The sequence below is a fragment of the Mustela erminea genome, chromosome 18 (assembly GCF_009829155.1).
Source record: "Mustela erminea isolate mMusErm1 chromosome 18, mMusErm1.Pri, whole genome shotgun sequence".
Classification (NCBI taxonomy): domain Eukaryota; kingdom Metazoa; phylum Chordata; class Mammalia; order Carnivora; family Mustelidae; genus Mustela; species Mustela erminea.
Genome location: NC_045631.1, coordinates 2,037,532 through 2,056,224, shown reverse-complemented (window position 1 = coordinate 2,056,224; position 18,693 = coordinate 2,037,532). Strand labels below are relative to the sequence as shown.

At 62.2% G+C, this 18,693-nt stretch overlaps 3 protein-coding genes across 6 annotated transcripts; 2 read left to right on the top strand and 1 right to left on the bottom strand.

The window, feature by feature from the left end:
• The first annotated feature begins 762 nt into the window (after positions 1 to 762).
• On the top strand, positions 763 to 5,153 carry PHF23 (PHD finger protein 23). Of its 2 annotated transcripts, none has more exons than XM_032322445.1 (5): positions 763 to 1,025; positions 2,595 to 2,626; positions 2,793 to 2,885; positions 3,405 to 4,242; positions 4,343 to 5,153. In XM_032322445.1, the coding sequence occupies exons 1-5, from the start codon at positions 992 to 994 to the stop codon at positions 4,555 to 4,557; spliced, it is 1,212 nt and encodes a 403-aa protein (XP_032178336.1). In that variant the 5' UTR covers positions 763 to 991; the 3' UTR covers positions 4,558 to 5,153. The 2 variants fall into 2 exon arrangements, with proteins under 2 accessions (XP_032178336.1, XP_032178335.1); XM_032322444.1 differs by lacking the exon at positions 763 to 1,025 and adding an exon at positions 1,715 to 2,047.
• A 492-nt stretch (positions 5,154 to 5,645) lies between these two features.
• On the top strand, positions 5,646 to 13,057 carry DVL2 (dishevelled segment polarity protein 2). Of its 3 annotated transcripts, none has more exons than XM_032322441.1 (15): positions 5,646 to 6,115; positions 8,237 to 8,306; positions 8,598 to 8,743; positions 8,865 to 8,962; positions 9,099 to 9,234; positions 9,343 to 9,433; positions 9,575 to 9,644; positions 9,722 to 9,861; positions 9,950 to 10,026; positions 10,491 to 10,558; positions 10,702 to 10,830; positions 10,953 to 11,084; positions 11,198 to 11,377; positions 11,738 to 11,956; positions 12,099 to 13,057. In XM_032322441.1, the coding sequence occupies exons 1-15, from the start codon at positions 5,925 to 5,927 to the stop codon at positions 12,542 to 12,544; spliced, it is 2,193 nt and encodes a 730-aa protein (XP_032178332.1). In that variant the 5' UTR covers positions 5,646 to 5,924; the 3' UTR covers positions 12,545 to 13,057. The 3 variants fall into 3 exon arrangements, with proteins under 3 accessions (XP_032178332.1, XP_032178330.1, XP_032178331.1); XM_032322439.1 differs by having other exon boundaries at positions 9,081 to 9,234; XM_032322440.1 differs by having other exon boundaries at positions 8,865 to 8,974.
• A 72-nt stretch (positions 13,058 to 13,129) lies between these two features.
• Positions 13,130 to 18,352, bottom strand: ACADVL (acyl-CoA dehydrogenase very long chain). The gene is made up of 20 exons (XM_032322443.1): positions 18,291 to 18,352; positions 18,129 to 18,204; positions 17,795 to 17,860; positions 17,635 to 17,707; positions 17,483 to 17,547; positions 17,242 to 17,376; positions 16,659 to 16,803; positions 16,277 to 16,406; positions 16,035 to 16,160; positions 15,469 to 15,667; positions 15,228 to 15,332; positions 14,706 to 14,792; positions 14,560 to 14,622; positions 14,362 to 14,463; positions 14,172 to 14,269; positions 14,023 to 14,095; positions 13,860 to 13,932; positions 13,689 to 13,761; positions 13,519 to 13,594; positions 13,130 to 13,424 (listed from the first exon to the last, which is right to left on the bottom strand). The coding sequence occupies exons 1-20, from the start codon at positions 18,350 to 18,352 to the stop codon at positions 13,284 to 13,286; spliced, it is 1,968 nt and encodes a 655-aa protein (XP_032178334.1). The 3' UTR covers positions 13,130 to 13,283.
• Between the last annotated feature and the right edge of the window lie 341 nt (positions 18,353 to 18,693).

Below are 18,693 nucleotides of genomic sequence, written 5' to 3'. Positions count from 1 at the left end.
GTTGATGTTGAGTTTTTCCTGGGGTGGGGGGGAGGCGTTTTTGTTGCGATGGAATACTCCGAGTGTCGTTTCGTCAAAGTTAAAGTTTTATAGACGTGTCTGATGGGTCCCCATGTGAAAAAATACATGGTTTGGTTTTTTTACCTTGGGTTCCTGGGGAGAAAGTTTGAAAGTACCTGCTTCAGAGAAATGCATCCAAGTTTGTTACAGCCCTTGGATTAAGGAAGAGGTTATCGTGCGTGGGAACTGGTCAGAGGACTCTGTCCTCGGTTGCATCTCACTTGACCAGACTTCGCGCGGGTGGGTGGAACTCGGGGGAGGGAGAAGACGGGGAGGAGGGAGCCATTATCATCCGGAGAACTTCATCCCCCAGCAACCACTTCTTCGTCTGGCCGGAAGTGGGGCGGTCCCCCGGGGGGGGGGTGGAGAAAAGCCGCAGAATGAGGCAGTATGGTGGCCGAGAGTTCTAATCCCTTCTTTTCCTTCTGTTTTAGTCCCGCCCAGCCTACATTTCCCAGGAGCCTGCGCGCGCTCTTCCGCTCTACCCTCTGCTCCCAATCTCCCCGCCACTCCCCGGGGGAGGGGAGCGGTTTAGTGCGCCTGCGCCCTTCCTCGGCTTGCTGGGAACTGAAGTTCCGGAGGCCTATGAGGTCCCCTTTCCGCGGTCGCCGGACGGACTACAAGCCCCTTGATGCATTGCGCGCCAGCGCCCGCGAAGGGAGGGGGGAGAGAGGAGGAGGGAGGGAGGAGGGAGGAGAGGAGGAGGAGGGAGCAGGCGGCCGGCGGCGCGGGGGGAGGGGGCCCGGTCCGGGAGTGCGGGAGGCAGGGGTAGAGGGAGGTGGCGGCACCGGCTAGCGGACTGGAGTCATAACCGGGCCGAGGCAGACACCTCTGTGGAGCGAGGCAGTAGGAGCACCGAGCACCGGAGGCGGCACCGGTATCCCCCGGCTCAGGGGAGGGGGGCGCCGGACCGGGAGGAGGGGAGGGGGCGATGCTGGAAGCCATGGCGGAGCCCAGTCCCGAAGGTGAGCTCTCGACCGGCACTGAGCGCTGAGCCGGTGGGGGGCGGGCGAGCAATCAATTGGCAAACTTGGAGGTCGAGCCCCGCAGCCCAGCGGGGGAGCGCGGGGAGGGGGTCGGGGGCCTGCCCCCGGAGGTGGGAGAGCGACGAGTTGATGGACCTTGGTGAAAGAGGAGTGGAAGACTGGACTGGGGGTAGTTGGAGATCAGACGTCGTGAATGTGTTGGGGGGGGGGTGGGGAATGGGAGCTGGAGCCCCGGAGCTCGGGGGGTTAGGGGCCGAAAGGGCCTCCAGCACGTTGGGGCCCTGAGGCTGGGAGGCTGGGGGAGTCTGGAAGCCGGAGAGTTGTTGAGGAGGGAGGATGTAGGAGAGGACTGAGTGAGGAGCCCCGTAGTTCGCCGGGGTGGGGGAGTTTGTGGCGGCGGAGCTCCGGGTAGTTGCCGCCGGAGATGGCCCGGTGATTGTTGGAGGGGTGGGCAGATAGTTGTGGGGAGAAGAGGGGGTCTGGGTATTGTCTGTGGTGGAGAGACCTGTACAAGGCGGGCAGTTGTGGGGAGAAAGCGCAGGGAAGCGAGGCGAGCCGGGTAGTTGTAGGGGCGGTGGGGCGGGGTGTGGGGGGGGGTTGAGACCGGCGAGTTGCGGGGGGGGGGGGTGTTGGTCGGCGAGGGCTAGAGCCTGGGAGTTGTGGAGGGTGAGGGGGGTAGCGGCGGCAGCAGCGGGGGCTGCCGTAGAGGGAGAGAGTAGCCGGTGGGGGGGGGGGCTAGAGTTTAGGGGTCCGCAGCCTAGTCACTTGGTGGTGAGTACGGGGGGTGGGGGGGCGGCGGCCAGAGGGCTCGGAACTGGGCCCGGGGCCCCGGCGGGGAGCCCGAAGAGCTCGAGACGGGGAGGGGCCAAGGCCCCGGATGGGGGCGGAGGGACGGCGAAATTGTGGGGAGCGCGGTATGGGGGGGGCAGGTGGGGCCGCGTCCGGGTTAGCGCTCTCTGGTCCGTCCCGGCCGCGGAGTGGCGTTGGCTGTGTGTGCCCGTGTATGTTCAGGGTGGGGGTGAGGGGCGCGCCGGGCCTCGTGCTCGAGTAGAAGGGGCCGGAGGGCGGGGAGCGGTTCGGCGTGGTCATCCTGGACCCCGGAGGGCGGCGGGCTGCGAGCGCGGTCTCGGAGGGCCCCGGGCGGTAGATCGCGACTGGGGAGAAACTCGGGGCACTGGGCGCGTGTGAAGGACAGGGGCAGGCGGCCGCCCGAGCTCGGTCCGGGGAGCGGTATGGCGGGGTGGGGCGCCAAGAGATCGAGTAGACTGGAGTCTAGAGAAACCGTGAGTTGGGGGGGCGGGGCGCCAGGCCTCCGGTGGGGGGAAGGGGAGCGCTATAGCGAGGCCTGAGAGGGCGCCGCGCCCTGGCTCCGCCCCTCGCAGGGCGGAAGGGGGAGCAGGGGCGGGTCCCGCACAGCTGGGGACCTGCTGGCCTGGCTGGGGGACCTGAGGAAAGCGGGGGGGTGGGGGTGGGGGTGGGGGTGGGGATCGCTTGGGACCTCCGAGATTGAGAGGTGGGGCCTTGACTCAGCTTTTACTGCTTCCACAGATCCACCTCCGACCCTGAAGCCAGAAACTCAGGTGAGCCTTCCCTTCCCTTTGCAGCCTGGGGTTACTGCCTGATGCCCTCCCTCTGCCCTCTCCCTTGGCCTGCTCCCCTGCCTTTTCTAGATCCTTCATTGTGGGGACTGTGCCTTCCGGAATGCCCCTCCTAAATTCCTTGCGATACAGGTTTCCTTCTTTTCAGCCACCAGAGAAGCGCCGGAGAACCATTGAGGATTTCAACAAATTCTGCAGTTTCGTCTTGGCCTATGCCGGTTATATCCCCCCTAGCAAAGAGGTAGGGAGTGAGTGGAGGACAGAGGACTAGCTTGGGGGAGGCGGTTCTAGACCTTAGAAGGGCGGAGGGGTGGGTGGGCAGAGGGGACTGCGCTACTTTACTGGAGAAGCCTATCAGATGGGACGGGCAAGAGCCTGGAGATTGGAAAGCCTTGGGGGAACTCTAGTGCCTTGGGGTGGCTTGAGCAGCAGTGAATGGCCTGGGGGTGTTCGTGGAAGATTCTTTTCAGTGCATTTGAGGAAACAGATAAATCGGGTTCTGGTCTGGGGTGGGGGACGGTGCTGTAAGGCAGGTGAGACTGGGGAGATGGCCAGAAGGTGAGGGCAGAGACAACAGGGAGGTTTTCAAGAGGAGATTATCAGGGGAATTGCAGAGGGGCAGTTTTGAGTGTAGTGACTTTGGGTGGTCTTGCCAGGATATTTTGGGGTAGATCTTGTCCCTGGCTTTTAAGCTGAGCTCATAGAGGGGCTGAGATGCCACCGGGCCGACTGCTGATCCTGGTCTCTCCCCTTTTTCAAGGAAAGTGACTGGCCAGCCTCTGGCTCCAGCTCTCCATTGCGTGGTGAGAGTGCGGCAGACAGTGACGGCTGGGACTCGGCCCCCTCAGACCTCCGAACCATCCAGACCTTTGTTAAGAAAGCAAAATCATCCAAGAGAAGGGCGGCTCAATCAGGTCCCACTCAACCAGGGCCCCCGAGGTCCACTTTCTCTCGCCTGCAGGCCCCTGACAGCGCAACCCTGCTTGAGAAGATGAAGCTCAAGGACTCTCTCTTTGATCTAGATGGGCCCAAAATGGCATCTCCACTATCCCCCACATCCCTGACACATGCCTCCCGGCCCCCTGCTGCTCTCACCCCAGTACCCCTTTCTCAGGGGGACCTCTCCCAACCTCCTCGAAAGAAGGACCGAAAGAACCGAAAGCTGGGGCCAGGAGGCGGGGCTGGCTTTGGGGTGCTTCGGAGGCCCCGGCCCGCTCCTGGGGATGGGGAAAAGAGGTCTCGAATTAAGAAAAGCAAGAAACGGAAGTTGAAAAAGGCAGATCGGGGGGACAGACTCCCACCTCCTGGGCCTCCCCGGGCCCCCCCCAGTGATACAGACTCTGAAGAGGAGGAGGAGGAAGAGGAAGAGGAGGAGGAGGAAGACATGGCAGCAGTGGTAGGGGGTGAAGCCCCAGCCCCAGTGCTGCCAACACCCCCCGAGGCTCCTAGGCCCCCCGCCGCAGTGCACCCTGAAGGAGCCCCTCCCACTGACAGCGAGAGCAAGGAAGTGGGCAGCACTGAAACGAGCCAGGATGGAGATGCCAGCTCCAGTGAGGGCGAGATGCGGGTCATGGATGAGGACATCATGGTAGAATCAGGTGAGAGGTCTGCAGAGGCCCAGGGTAGGCTGGGAGGATGGGCTTGGGCTTGTGGACCCAAGAGCTCGGGCAGAACACCAACCAGACCTTCTTTCCCCAGGTGATGACTCATGGGACCTGATCACATGTTACTGCCGAAAGCCCTTTGCAGGGCGGCCCATGATTGAGTGCAGCCTGTGTGGGACCTGGATCCACCTCTCTTGTGCTAAGATCAAGAAGACCAATGTCCCCGACTTCTTTTACTGCCAGAAATGCAAGGAACTGCGGCCAGAGGCCCGGCGGGTAGGGGGGCCTCCCAAATCCGGAGAGCCCTGACATCGTCATCTCCAGGCTGGGACTTCAAATGACAACATGACTTGGGAACTGAGCCTCAGTCCTGGGCCTATCCCCTGGAGCTTGGCTGTAGTCCCACTTCAAGGCAGGAATTCCCAAGGGAGGCTCGTTTGGAAATGAGTGTCTCACGTTCCAACCTTAACCTTTCCTTCCCACCTTGTGGACTTGAACATGGACCCATTATATACAGCTGGGGGTGGGAGGCTGTCTGGGTCCCTAGACACTTAATTTCTGTCCCTTAGACCTGCTGCCCCTCACTTTCTGGGCCAGGGTTGGAGCTGGGGTGGAATGGGACAGTTGTCTATAAAACTCTAGTGTAAATAGAGCACTCCCCTTCCTCCTCTTTTCTTTTATCTCCCCATTTATTCTACACCGGTTGTATTTTTAATTTTGGACTTCCCCTTTCGGGCAGGGCAGCTCAGAGGTGGAGTACCAACCAGGGTCTAGCCGAGGGAGGAAGGAAAACAGAAAGGTGACGATCCACTCGCTCACCTCGTGTTTTTAATAATAGCGGCCAGCTGTTTGTACAGACAGCCTGCGTGTTGTAAATAAAGCGGAGTGGGCTCTTTGTGTTTCTAGCCCTCACTGACTGTCCTGCTTAGGAGGGAGGCGGTGGACAGGCTGGCAGGAAGAGCAAAGCCCACCTCGAGTCCGAGCGGAAAACGGCCGGGCTCTGCGCCTGCCCCCGGAGCGCCCCCAGCCTCGCGGCCGCAGCTGCCTTGCTCCCACCGCGCCCCCCGGCCCAGGAACCCCGTCTCCCCCAGCCTGTACCCCCCAACACGCACGCTCCAGGGGAATCCGCATTGCTTGGAGCTCCCCGCCCGTGCGGGACAGAGCTGGGGTGGGAGCCGGTGGCCAGCCCTTTAGGGCCAGGGCCAGCTTCGCGGGGGTACCCGGGAGGACGCGGGTGGGGACACATTTGGGGTCGGGGCCGTTGAGGGTTAGGAGACCTTTGCTGAAAGCAACGGTCACGTGGCGGGGGGCACTGGGAGGATCCTGGCCGGTCACGTGACCCGGGAGGAGTCACGTGACTAGGGCGGGCCGACTCGGACCACGTGACATGAGGAGAGGTGGGCGGGGTACTGAAGGGCGCCCGCGACGTCGGTGGCGGTGGCGCGCGCTGGCGGCGGCGGCCCGGTCCGCGGCTTCAGGTCTAACCTCACGGCTCGCCCCCACATTCCGTCGGCCGCCACCCCGCTGGGCCCCCGCCCCCTTCCCCTTTGCAGCTCTCCTGCGCCCGGCCGGTGCTGTGGGCGCTCGCGCGGCGTGGTGCGGGTGTGCGCAGGCGCGGCGGGGGCGCTTCGACCCGCTGGGTGGGCGGCGGAGCCCGGGAGCGCGCGGGCGAGACCATGGCGGGCAGCGGCGCGGGGGGCGGTGGTGGGGAGACGAAGGTGATTTACCACCTGGACGAGGAGGAGACTCCCTACCTGGTGAAGATCCCCGTGCCCGCCGAGCGCATCACCCTCGGCGATTTCAAGAGCGTCCTGCAGCGGCCCGCGGGCGCTAAGTACTTTTTCAAGTCTATGGATCAGGATTTCGGGTGAGCGCGAGGCCTAGGCTGGCACCGACGGGGGCTTTGCTGGGGTGGATGGGGCTCCGTGGTGGGGCCCAGGTCTGCTCCGGGCCTTGCTGGTTTTTGCGGGGCGCCGGTGCAGCAGAGGACATTAGGCTGGCGGTAGATTGAGTATCCCAGGACGGGCAAGGTTATGCTTGGACAGATTGGGGCGCACGGAGCCGTAGGACGACGCACCGGGCTATGCCAAACCAGACTGGGGAAGATTAGACGTTACCGGAATAGGGTGGGGGCACCCTGGTTGATTTGGGGATATTCTGGATGGCTCCGTGTCTTTCGAGCAGTGCTGTAGCACACGGGCTCTGGGAGGGTTACTGAATCCCCTGATGTAGATTGAACCGTGTCGGGATAACTTGGGATGTTCTGGGATCTACTACAGCAGGCGGGATTGTTTGGGGACGCTCTGGTCCCTACTAGCGCAGAGGATGGTGTATGGGATGGTCTAGCCTGCTTTGGAGCAGACTGGGCTCTCCTGGAAAAACTTCGGCCGTTCTGATCTCTACCGGGTTGGACTGGTTGATCTGAGTTTCTGCTGCGGCCTAATTTCTATGGAGACAGTCTGTAGAGAAGCAGACAGCCCTATTGGGATAATCTGGTCTGCATTGGTGCAGACGGCTGCATGAGGGGACACTCTAGGGTGTTGCTAAAACATATTGCTCTGTTCTAGGGTAATTTGGGTCATTTTGGGGTAGATTAGGACTTTAAGTAATAAATGCACTTACAGTTTTTGAGCTGAGCCCCTCCAGGTAGCCTGCCTCAGCCCTTGGAGGCAGGCTGAGTTAGACCGGAACAGTCTGGGTTTGAGGGTAGCAGAACAGAGTGGCCTCTACTGAAAAGATTGCTGGACATTGGGAGAGTGGGACGGTCTTAGGAATTACGTGGGAGTTAGATCGAGGTTTTTCTGTTTGTTAGCGGCATAATCCGGGAAATGGACACAGGTAGCAGAAAAAGGTCAGTCCAGGTAAGCGATGCGCAGTGATTTTTTGGTGAGTTATAATTGTGACTAGTATTGAGCTGACCAGTCTGTAAATGAGGTCACCCAGAGTGGAATAATTTGCTGGACTAGGTCACGCCAAGACTGGTTTACGTAGCAAAGAGTACTGGGTTGTAGTGACACAGAGCGGTGGTGGTGAATGGGGCTGAGTTGCCCGATTGATAACAAATGGGATTAAGTCATCACATGCTCAGGCTTCTGGATCCATATCAGGCTAAAGGGTTAATCAGACGGGCTGTCCTAATTTGGAGGCAAGGATGCGTGTGTATGAGAGAGTGAGTCTGTTTAGGGTGGGGAGTTGCGTTGTTCTTAGGTTGACTCAACAGATCCATGCTCACCAAGCATCAGGTTCCTTGCCGTGTGACCGGGATGTGGTGCTGAACAGAACAGGCATCCAGCATTGCCCATGGTGGCTGAGAAGAAGGGACAAGTGCTGTCCATCCCAGGGAACCTGTGGGAGAGATGACCCCAAGGCTGGGCTTCTTAGTGTAGAATTCTGTGCCAGATGAGTCGCAGGGGAATGAGAAGCCGGGCTTCCCCTGTCTTTGGGAGGGCTCAGCCTGTTGAGGAAGTACCAGTCTTCCCTGTAACGAGTATTTTTATGTGGGGAAAGGTAGAGGCACGTTTGGGTGGCCTTCTGGGAGTGAGGTGGGGGAAACTAAGGAAAGTAGGAGACTACAGATCTCAGAGGCAAGGCTTCACGGACGGCGTGTGAGGAGCAGGCTGGCGGTTGGGGGACATGCCCATGGGGCTTCTGAGGTTAAACATACATTTGGGGCAGCTGCGGTCACCGGAGGGGATGGGCCAGCCTTTGACATTGAAGTGAGAGGTTTGAATTAGACCCAAGGAAATCTTTGGAGCAGCGTCAAACTGGAAGTTGGGTTGGGGAGAGGGGGAGGAGGATGGGGGTGAATCTGGAGACTCCCCAGGTGTGAGAGCAAAGAAGCATTTTGGCGTCAGGGATGAGGACTTGGTCAGGCTGCGGGAAAGTCAATGTCCTTGATCTGGATGAGGTATCGGGAGGAGCCTTGAATGGGGGTGCATTTGGGGGGCCCTAGGCAGTTCTCACTGGCCTCTATGCTGTCTCTTGGCAGAGTGGTGAAGGAGGAGATTTCGGATGACAATGCCCGCCTTCCCTGCTTCAATGGAAGGGTGGTGTCCTGGGTGAGCATCCTGTCCCTCCCACATCGCCAGGCTCCTCTGAGCCTCACCTGCCCCCTGCCCTCTGCCCCGGAGCTGGAGGCCCTGGCTCCTTGCTGCCTCACTTGCTTGGAGAGCCAGCTGGAGCTCCTCACCTCCTTCTGGAGCTTCTACTGCTTGCTCCTGCCTTTTCTGGGCCTTTCACTGGCCCTGTGCTCACTCAGACCTGGTCCTATTCCCCAGTCTCTTCCCTTTCTCTCGTCTTGGTGGCCTGCCTTCCTGGTTGAGCCCGTTTTTGTCACGGCATCTCTCCAGCTAGTGTCGTCAGATAACCCCCAACCTGAGATGGCTCCCCCGGCCCATGAGCCCCGGATAGAACTGGCGCCGCCCCCCGCACCGTTACCCCCTGTGCCCCCAGAGAGGACCAGTGGCATTGGGGACTCCAGGCCTCCGTCCTTCCAGTGAGTCTTTGGGATTCTTGAGTCCGGGGGAAGGAGGTGAGGGGGTGCCTCAAGCGCCCCTCGATGAGGAGAAGTTGAAGACTTGAAGGCCTCTCCCCCTGATGCATCTCTGCCCACCCAGCCCCAATGTGTCCAGCAGCCGGGAAAACCTGGAGCCTGAGACAGAAACAGAGTCGGTTGTGTCTCTGCGGCGGGAACGGCCTCGCAGGAGAGACAGCAGTGAGCATGGCGGTGAGGGGGTCTGGCCCCAAGTGTTGGGTCCACAGGGAGCTGGGTAGGCCTGGGGTTGGGCCAGAGCTGTGATGAAGGTAAGCGGCATGAGACCTGTGTTCCTGAGGTTCCTGGTCGCACGCAGCGGGGGGCCACAGGCCCAGTGGCCCCTCACGGCTGGAGCGCCACCTGGCTGGGTACGAGAGCTCCTCGACCCTGATGACCAGCGAGCTGGAGAGCACCAGCCTGGGGGACTCGGACGAGGAGGACACCATGAGCAGGTATGCCCCCGCCCCCTCTCTTCCCGCGTCCCCGCCGCACCTCCCATCTCTCTGCTTTGCCCCCCGACGACCTCTGTCCATGAGCCCCCGTTGCCGACCTCCTGACAGGTTCAGCAGCTCCACGGAGCAGAGCAGTGCCTCCCGCCTCCTCAAGCGCCACCGGCGGCGGAGGAAACAGCGGCCACCTCGCCTGGAGAGGGTGAGGGGGTGCTCCCGGGGCCACTGGAGCTTGGAGAAGTTGGGGCCCTGGCTTAGGGGGCACGGGGCACAGGAAGTGAGACTCTGGGGTGGTCTGTGGGCCGCTGAACGCAGTCCCACTCCTTCCCCGTGTCCCCCGCAGGCCTCCTCCTTTAGCAGCGTCACCGACTCCACCATGTCTCTCAACATCATCACGGTCACCTTGAACATGGGTATGCGGGGACGCGGGGCCGGGGGTTGGGGCGCGTGCTAGGCGGGCTTCTCCTTATCACACCCGCCCCCTCTGCAGAGAAGTACAACTTCTTGGGCATTTCTATCGTGGGCCAGAGCAACGAGCGGGGCGACGGCGGCATCTACATCGGCTCCATCATGAAGGGCGGTGCCGTGGCGGCTGACGGGCGCATCGAGCCAGGCGACATGCTGCTGCAGGTGGGGCGCACAGCAGCTGCAGGGTGTCAGCTGTGGGCGGTGGGGTGGCTGCCGGGGGCACTTCTGAGCCCGCCGGCCCGGCTTCCAGGTGAACGACATGAACTTCGAGAATATGAGCAATGACGACGCGGTGCGGGTGCTACGGGACATCGTGCACAAGCCAGGGTGAGCCGCCGGCCCGCAGAGCGGGGGCAGCACCGTGAACCGTGAGGAACACCCATGGGGCAAAGGGGTGCCTACACGACCCCCACCCGGATTGGGAGCTCGGGGGCCACAAAGCCCTCCAAGGGCCCCTCGCTGGTTCTCCCTGTTGCGGGGTATGCTGCCCTGCCTTGGTCTGTCCGCTCTGGGCCTGTGCGTGCGTGGTGTCACCCCTGTGTGCACCTACACGTGTGTTTGTGTCTGTCCTCGTCTTTAAGGGGCAGGGTTCAGCCTCCTGCCTGCTGGACGGGCTCCCCAGGGCCCTGGGCCGTATGTGCTTTCTCGCGTGGGTCAGCAGTGTTTCCAGAGGTGTCCGTGGCAGTGGGTCCCCTGCACCGGGGCCTCCCCACCTCAGCCCTGCAGCCCAGCCCCCTCTGTGGCCGCCACCCAGCACCACTCCTGCATGACTGCTGTTCCCTTCCCCACAGCCCCATCGTGCTGACGGTGGCCAAGTGCTGGGATCCCTCTCCCCAGGCCTACTTTACTCTTCCTCGAAGTGAGTGCTGCAGGGGTAGGAGACGGGGGAGCTGGGTTCAGGCCTCCAGGCAACAGGAAGGGGTGGAGGAGTGGGGAGGGATGGGGCAGGGGTGGCATGGGAGCAGCGGGGAAACCGTCATCACGGGGGCTTCTCTGTCGCAGACGAGCCCATCCAGCCCATCGACCCTGCTGCTTGGGTGTCCCACTCCGCTGCGCTGACGGGCACCTTCCCAGCCTATCCGGGCTCCTCGTCCATGAGCACCATGACATCGGGCTCCTCCCTGCCTGAGGGTGAGCCCCCAGCCCACTTCAACCCCCGCCCACTGCCCTGAAAGGCTTCCTGCCTGTGCTGTGGCCTGCCATGCCTCGGCCATGGGCCCTACTTCTTAGCCCTCGTTTCTTCTCTCGGACAGGCTGCGAGGGCCGGGGTCTCTCCGTCCACACGGACATGGCGTCTGTGACCAAGGCCATGGCAGCCCCAGAATCTGGGCTGGAAGTTCGGGACCGCATGTGGCTCAAGATCACCATCCCTAACGCCTTTCTTGGTATGGCTAGGTCCTGGGCAGGTTGGGGCGGGCCCCTCTGGGGACGGGCCTGGCAGGGGTGAGGTGGGAGGCGGGGAGGAGAGCCTGACCTTCTCTGCTCTGGGTGCCCCCAGGCTCAGACGTGGTCGACTGGCTCTACCACCACGTGGAAGGCTTCCCTGAGCGGCGGGAGGCCCGCAAGTACGCCAGTGGGCTGCTCAAGGCCGGCCTTATCCGACACACCGTGAACAAGATCACCTTCTCCGAGCAGTGCTATTACGTTTTTGGGGACCTCAGCGGCGGCTGCGAGAGCTGTGAGTCCCGTCCTCCAGAGTGGGGCTCCTCCTGCCTCGTCCCGCTCCTCTGGCTGCACCCCTAGCCGAGAAGCCAGCCAGGGCTGCCGTGGACAGTTGTGTAGCATGTGTCCTGCATGAGGCTCTGCCCTGGCTGACGACACCAAGCCGTGTTCTGTGGATAAGCTTGCACTGGGCCTGGGGCTGGGGGCAGGCCGTGTCTTCCTGAGTCTCACGAGAGCGTGTGGGACTGGTGGCCCTGGGCGAGCTCTGCCCTGACCGTGGTGGCCCTCGTCTTTGTCCCCCTCGTGGATTGGATGGTTCTGGGGAAACCATTTCTCTCAAAGCAGTGACTCCCAGGCTCCTGTCGTTGTTTCTCAGATCTCGTCAACCTGTCCCTGAATGACAACGATGGCTCCAGTGGGGCGTCGGACCAGGACACTTTGGCTCCTCTGCCCGGGGCCACCCCCTGGCCCCTGCTGCCTACTTTCTCCTACCAGTACCCGGCCCCGCACCCATACAGCCCCCAGCCACCGCCCTACCACGAGCTCTCCTCCTACACCTATGGGGGCGGCAGTGCCAGCAGTCAACACAGTGAGGGTAAGTCACTGTCCCATGCCAGCACCACTGGAGCCCGGAGACAGCCCTGGGGGACCAGGGAGGAGAGGCTGGGGTAGGGGCTGGGATAGCCAAGGGATGCTAGGCCCAGGCTCAGGTGGCCTCATCCCCTCTACCCCTACAGGGAGCCGGAGCAGTGGGTCAACGCGAAGCGACGGGGGGGCAGGACGTACAGGGAGGCCAGAGGAGCGGGCCCCTGAGTCCAAGTCTGGCAGTGGCAGTGAGTCCGAGCCCTCCAGCCGCGGGGGCAGCCTCCGGCGGGGCGGGGATCCTAGCGGGGCTGATGGGGGCCCTCCGCCTTCCAGAGGCTCGTCAGGGGGTGCGCCTAATCTCCGAGCCCAGCCTGGGCTCCATCCTTATGCACCGCCCCCCGGGACAGCCCTCCCCTACAACCCCATGATGGTGGTCGTGATGCCCCCACTTCCACCCCCCATCCCTCCAACTGTGCAGCCCCCGGGGGCCCCTCCGGTCAGAGACCTGGGTTCTGTGCCCCCCGAACTGACAGCGAGCCGCCAAAGCTTCCACATGGCCATGGGCAACCCCAGTGAGTTCTTTGTGGACGTCATGTAGAGTGCACAGCGGGGGCCATGTCAGGTTTCCTCCCTCCGCCCATCTGGTCTGTGTTTGGTGCTTCTGCCCGTCCTGTGCCCTGCCCATCACGGGGTTTGCCACTGTGACTTTCACCGGCAGTGCCTGGTCCCTGCCCTGCTCTCCGGGGTGTACAAGGGACCTTTGGTTATTTTTAGCTTTATTGTTTTTATAAGCCTTGGGGGGGGTTGAGATAGACTTTCATATTTTTGGACTATTTTTTTAGTAGACGTTTCCCTTTTTATATGAAGAACCCCTGTCTCCCGGGCCCCTTCTAACCCCAGAATGTGACCTCCTACTCTGCCCACCCCGTCAGCTGTGTCCTGTGCAGGGCGGGGGCTGGGCAGCGGTACCCTGGGAGGACGGGGCGGGCACCCCAGCCGGCAGTCAGATGAAGCTGGGGTGCTGGTGCTGGGGCCCACGTAGCTGCTTTTGTTACTCTATTTATTTAGTCATCACTTGTATAAAACCAAATAAAGCAATAGGGGCAAACTCTCGCTGCCTCTGGCTCCTTTCTTTGGGAGGGAGGCAGGTAGCGAGGGAGAGACGAGACACCGCGGCAGAGAGTGGCTTGTCAGAAGCTTTACTTGAAAGGCTGTGTGTGGGCCTCTGAGCCGCAGGGCCCCAGGGCCAGGCCCTCTTTAAGGCAGACCCAGTGCTCCGGGCGGGGAGCTGGGTGTGAGAGAAGGCACGTGCCAGGCCAGGCCCCAGTGGGGAGCAGTCAGAAGCCAAGGGGGTTGCTGGTGACCATGCCGCCTCGCTCCACCAAGGCCTTGGAGATGCTCTTGAAGTTTCGGAAGAGCTCCTGCTGCTGTGGGTCAGACTGCAGGGCGCTCATGCTCTCCCGGACGCGGGCTGCCGCCTGCGGACAGGTGACGGGTTCAGGCCCAGGCCTTGCACGCCGCCCGCCCCCGTCCCCCCCACCCGCCGCTAGCCCTTGGTAACCCAAATTTCACCTCGATGCACCAGCTGTCACAGAGCATCTTCTCGTGCTGGGCTGTAGAGTGGCCCTCGCTCAGGGATCTTGAGGCCCTGGAGCAAAGCAGGAAGGGAAAACGACGCTGGGCCGTGAGCCCACCCCGGGTGCCTCCCCCCACCTCCCCCGCGGCCTGGGCCACTGCCTCACCTGGACAGGACTACCACCATGGCATAGAGGTCGATTGCGCTGTCTGCCAGGCGCTGCAGGACCAGCTGTTCATCTGTCAGGTAGGGGGCTCAGGGTCGGCGGGTGAAAGCTGGGGTGGGGGGCAGGGACCATGGGGTGGGGTGGGGTGGTGGGGGAGCGGGGCTCACTCACTGACGATCCCCTTCTTGTGTTTTATCAGCTTGGCCTCTACCACGCTGGCGAACTGCTCCAGGGCCTGCACTGTCTGCACAGAGAGGGATGGCGCCAGCGCTCAAGGGGCCCAGCTGCATCAGCCCTCCCCCCACCAACTGCCGTCCCACCACCAGCTGCTTACCAGCTCTCCGCTCCGATTCAGCTCCGGGTGGACGAGGCCACTGAGACTCAGGCCACTGCCCAGCCCCGCCCGCCTTCGAGGAATGGGGAGAGTGACAGGTTAGTCGCCACGCCCCATCCTGGCCCCTGCCCCAACTGGCCCAAGCTTACCTCCTCAGCTGTTTGCCCGCCTCTCCTAGCAGGAGGCCCGCGTTCCCAAAGGGGTTCTTTAGAGCGTTGCCAAGTCCAGAAAGTTCCTTCCCTTTGTCCTGTGTGGGAAGAGGCTCCAACAGTCAAGACATGCCCTCCTCTCCAATCTCCATCCCCCCACCCCCCCACCCCCCCGCTCAGTTCCTTTTACCATACAGCCCTGCAGAGCCACAAACAGCCGGAGAATGTCGTTAGTCCCCTCGAAGATCCGGAAAATGCGCAGATCACGGAGAACGCGCTCCACCCCAGGTTCCTGCCGCGGGGGAAGCCAGAGCCGCGGCCTCACTGAGTGGCCCCGTCCACCCCTCCTGTCCCTCATGGCCACCCCAGGCAGAACGCGCGTCTGTACCTTCATGAAACCCATACCGCCCATGATCTGGATGCACTCATCAGTCACCTTCCAGGCCGCCTCCTGGGGACCGAGAGCCACTTGAGATCATCTTGGAGCCGAGCTCCCCACCTGGGCTCTCCCACCCTGTAGGCCGGGGACCTCACCGAGCCGAAGATTTTACTGATGGCAGCCTCGATCTGGAAATCCGTGGCTCCCTGATCCATGTTGGCACTCACCATGTAAGCCATGGACTGAGGTGGCACGGTTGGGACGTGGGAAGGAAAAGGGCAGCGTCATGCTCACCCCGATCACCAAAGGCCCCTAGACCAGGTCTGCCCTAGCTCACGGCGGCCCCTGCCTTCACCTCCTAGCTCCCCCTGGGAGGCATAGGGAAGTACTTGTTCCCCCGAGCCGGCTCCGCTGAAGCCTCTAGGCACTGGACTTCTTTGGAAGGGGTGCAGAGTTACGGGTGGGGTGCAGGGGGAGTCCACTTGAGGGACCTCTGGCAGAAGGGCCTGGCTTTCCCCCTCCTGCAGCGGCTGAGCTGACTATGCCTCCCCGCATCCCCTAGGGCATTGGTGTAAAGTTGGAGACCCACTGCCCCAGGTGCTGCTGGGGGTTGTAGTCCGACCCGACTGGGAGGAAGGCTGAGGGGCTCGGGGGGTTGTAGGGGGACGGGCCCTCACCTCAGTCACATACTGCAGCATAGCCATCCGGGCCAGCTTCTCCTGGATCAGCCCAAAGTTGTGAATCTTGTCCCCAAACTGGGTACGATTAGTAGCATGGTCCACCTGGAAGAGGGCACGTGTGTGGCCGTGTGACTCTGGAGTGTCCTTCTGCTGGGAGAGGGGCGCAGTGGGGCGGGGAGGGAGGACCTGGGGAATGGGGTGACTCTGCATCAGGCTGGCTGACTCGGAGGGCACTCACCGCCTTAGCAATGATGCCCCTCATGGTGCCCGCAAGGGCTGCGGCCATGCCGAACCTTCCATTGTTGAGGATGTGCATGGCGACCTTGAAGCCACCCCCCACCTCACCCAGCACGTTCTCTGCTGGCACCCGTACGCCGTCAAAGTACACCTCTGCCGTGTTGGAGGCCTTGATGCCCATCTTCTTCTCGGGGGGCCCACTGCGATAGGGCAGGGTATAGAAGCAGACGTGGGCTCAAGAGGTTGCTGGGGGACGGGTAGGGGGTGGGGCTTTGGTGTTGGGGAGTGGGTGTAGGCAGTAGTGCCTGCAGGCCCGACAGCGAGGACACCTGGTTCTCTAGCCTCCCAGATGTTGAGCTCACTGGTTGCAGGAGCCAAAGCCTTACATTAGTTGCGTGCAGCTTAATCCCAAAGGGAACGTGCTGTCCAGCCCAGCCACTTTGGGGCTCGTGCATGTCCCCAGGGTCCCTGGGGTGACCTGTAACCCTGGACTGCAATGCTGTGCCCGCCCCCCCCACCTCGCCCCGCCTCGGGCTTCGCTTCTGTCTCCGCCCCACACCCACTCACTGGGTGACGCCGCCAAAGCCCCGCTCCACCACAAACGCTGTGATCTTCTCCTTCACGGCCCCCGTGGCTGCATCTGTGACTGGGGTCTTGGCAAAGACCGTGAACACATCTGCCAGTCCCCCATTACTATGGAAAGATGAGGGGCAGTTAGGGTGCGGGGGACGGAATAGTGGGGCCTGAGACTGGGAAGAGGTGGAGAGGAGGAGACAAACGGGGGGGGGGGCGGAGAAGGGGGAGATTGCCTGATCCAAATCTTGCTTCCATTGAGGGTATAATATTTTCCACAGGGGCTGGGCACAGCAGAAGTTCGGATGGAAGCCGCGTCAGACCCACTGGAGGGTTCGGTTAGACAGAAAGCCGCTATGGTCTCTCCTGTCGGAGAGAGCGTGCCTTTAAACTGGGTCCTGTAGGCATCGGAGGCCCCACACTGCCCCCACCGTGCCCACAGGCAGCTCCCTCAGTGTTTCTGGCCAAGGTCCCCTTCTTGTTCCAACCAGTACACTGATGTCTTCCCAGAATCCCCTCCAGGTGACACGCAGGCTATGTGGTGACCTCCATGCCACCAGCCTAATTTGTATCAAGCTCAGGACACCCCCAGTCCCTGGTCTCCTGGGGCTGCCTTACCAGATGCCAGTTTGGGGAGGTACTTTTCTTTCTGGGCCTTTGTGCCAAAGAGCAGGATGCCTTTGAAGCCAATGCTCTGATGGGCCCCCAGGGTGATGCCTACGCCAAGGTCGTGCGTGCCAACGATCTCCACCAAGCGGGCGTACTGTGGAGGTAAAGCAGGCATCCAGGGCTGCTGCTGGCTGTGTGGGGGCCTTAGCAGGAAAGCGTGGACAACAGGACAGGGCCTGACCTGGACATCCCCCCACAGTGACTGCAGAGAGGAAATATCCCCATGGCAGAGAGGGACACGAGTAGGGAAGCTTTCTAGCCCACTATCAGTCCCTCTGCGCTGGGACTTGTGAACCTAGATGAGGTCCGTGAGCCCAAGGGACTACATATAGTTCAGTTTTCTTTGGAAGCGTACGTGCTGGAAAATTTTGTTTTTTGTTTGCAACAGTGTGTATGGACTGGCACAGTTACCATCGCGGAGGCCCCAGGGGCAGTTACCGCACAAACCTAAACCCTGGGTTAGGTGAGAAAGGAGCTTTAATCCGTGAAGTTGGAGATGGAGGTGCTGGCGGAGGGTGGGGAGCTTTCTCACCTGGGTGTTGCAAAGGCCCACACCACCCAGCTCACTGGGCACTTGCAGACCAAAGGCCCCCAGCTCCTTGAGGCCCTGCATGGTGGTCTCCTCTACCTTCTCCATCATGTCATTCTTGGCCGCATCGTTCACCTCCTGGAGAAGGCCAGGGAGGCTACATCCAGACTCTTTAAGCTGCTCCACACCTCTCCCATGCCATCACGGACCAAAGCCCTGTTTCCCCACCGCAGTCATTCCTCACCTCAAAGAAACGGGACACAGGCCCCACCAGCTCTTTGAGAAACTGTGTCTGTTCCTCGTTGAGCACTGTGGGGGATGGGGAACAGGCTGGTCAGGTCACCCAGGTCACGGAGGGACGCTGCCCTGCCCCACCCAGCTCTGCGGAGCCCTTACCAGAGGGGTAAGGGAACACCTGGTCGGTGGTGAGCTGTCCCTTGAACATCCCCACAGCGAATGACTTCGATTCCTGCGCAGGGAGAAGCGGGTTTCAGGCAGCTGCCCTCGAGGCGGGTGAGCCCCTGATCTAGCTCCTCCCGGCCTGGAGGCCACGTACCGCCTTGGCCTGGTTCTCCCTGGTCGAGGCCTCCGGGGAGAGGGAATCTGACTTCTCCAGAACCGCCTGGGGAGAGGTTGCAGTTAGCGAGGCCGGGGAAAGGGCTTCCGGAGAGCTAGGGGGAAAGGCTGGGTGCCGGCGGAGAGAGGGTGCGGCGACCTTTCCCCTAGTCCCATCATCAGGGCACCCTGGCCTGCCCTTTCCCCTACTTTCGGCGCCAGGCCGGGCGGCAGGTGCCCGGGACGCGGAGGGAGACCCCTGCCGGCGGTGAGGAAGGGGCAGCCGAGGCGGAGCCCCCACTCCACGCCGCGCGCCCCAGCCCGCCGTCACTCACCTGAGCGGCCCCACTGGCGTAGGGTCGGCGGGCCGGCCCGAGCGGGGGCTGCCCCAGGAGCACACTGGGCCGCGAGCTGTGGGGACAGGGGGCTCAGTCCTGGCCCGGTCCCCTGCCCCGCTGCCACCACCCCCTGCCCCGTGCCTCCCGTCCGACACGCACCTTGCGGCCCCCAACCTCCGCAGCAGCCGCCCCACACTCGGGGCCATCCGAGTCGCGTGCATCTCCGAACCGCTCCCGCCGCCGCTGACACAACCGCTGACCTACCGCCGTTGTCCCGTCTGCCAAAGTCTGGCAGTCTCCCTCCAGTCTTGACTCATCGTCCACAATGCACCGGGAGGCGGGTGGGCGGGGCTTCCGGTCGCCCGGGCATGCTGGGAGGCGTAGTTCCGGAACGCCCCCCAGCCCCTGCATTCTTGTTGACCTAGGGCGATCTCCAAACGTCCCCTCTCTCCCAAACGCCTACATCCCGCGGGTCCGAACCAAAGTGTAGCCCTCGGAGAGGGTGATGGGATAGGCTGGGGCGGAAGAGGGAGGAGCTTGGGCGACTGCAGCCTGAGGGATG

What these genes read in the sequence shown, in the direction of transcription:
- PHF23 (XM_032322444.1), top strand. Translation starts at nt 1,924, where the DNA reads ATGGGGGCGGAGGGACGGCGAAATTGTGGGGAGCGCGGTATGGGGGGG. An exon ending in ATATCCCCCCTAGCAAAGAG is followed by an intron (nt 2,886 to 3,404) that starts GTAGGGAGTGAG and finishes CCCTTTTTCAAG; the next exon opens with GAAAGTGACTGGCCAGCCTC. An exon ending in GGACATCATGGTAGAATCAG is followed by an intron (nt 4,243 to 4,342) that starts GTGAGAGGTCTG and finishes TTCTTTCCCCAG; the next exon opens with GTGATGACTCATGGGACCTG.
- DVL2 (XM_032322439.1), top strand. Translation starts at nt 5,925, where the DNA reads ATGGCGGGCAGCGGCGCGGGGGGCGGTGGTGGGGAGACGAAGGTGATT. An exon ending in CAGGCGACATGCTGCTGCAG is followed by an intron (nt 9,862 to 9,949) that starts GTGGGGCGCACA and finishes CCCGGCTTCCAG; the next exon opens with GTGAACGACATGAACTTCGA. An exon ending in CAGCAGTCAACACAGTGAGG is followed by an intron (nt 11,957 to 12,098) that starts GTAAGTCACTGT and finishes CTACCCCTACAG; the next exon opens with GGAGCCGGAGCAGTGGGTCA.
- ACADVL (XM_032322443.1), bottom strand. Translation starts at nt 18,352, where the DNA reads ATGCACGCGACTCGGATGGCCCCGAGTGTGGGGCGGCTGCTGCGGAGG. An exon ending in ACGCCAGTGGGGCCGCTCAG is followed by an intron (nt 17,861 to 18,128) that starts GTGAGTGACGGC and finishes ACCTCTCCCCAG; the next exon opens with GCGGTTCTGGAGAAGTCAGA. An exon ending in CTGTGTCCCGTTTCTTTGAG is followed by an intron (nt 17,377 to 17,482) that starts GTGAGGAATGAC and finishes GGCCTTCTCCAG; the next exon opens with GAGGTGAACGATGCGGCCAA.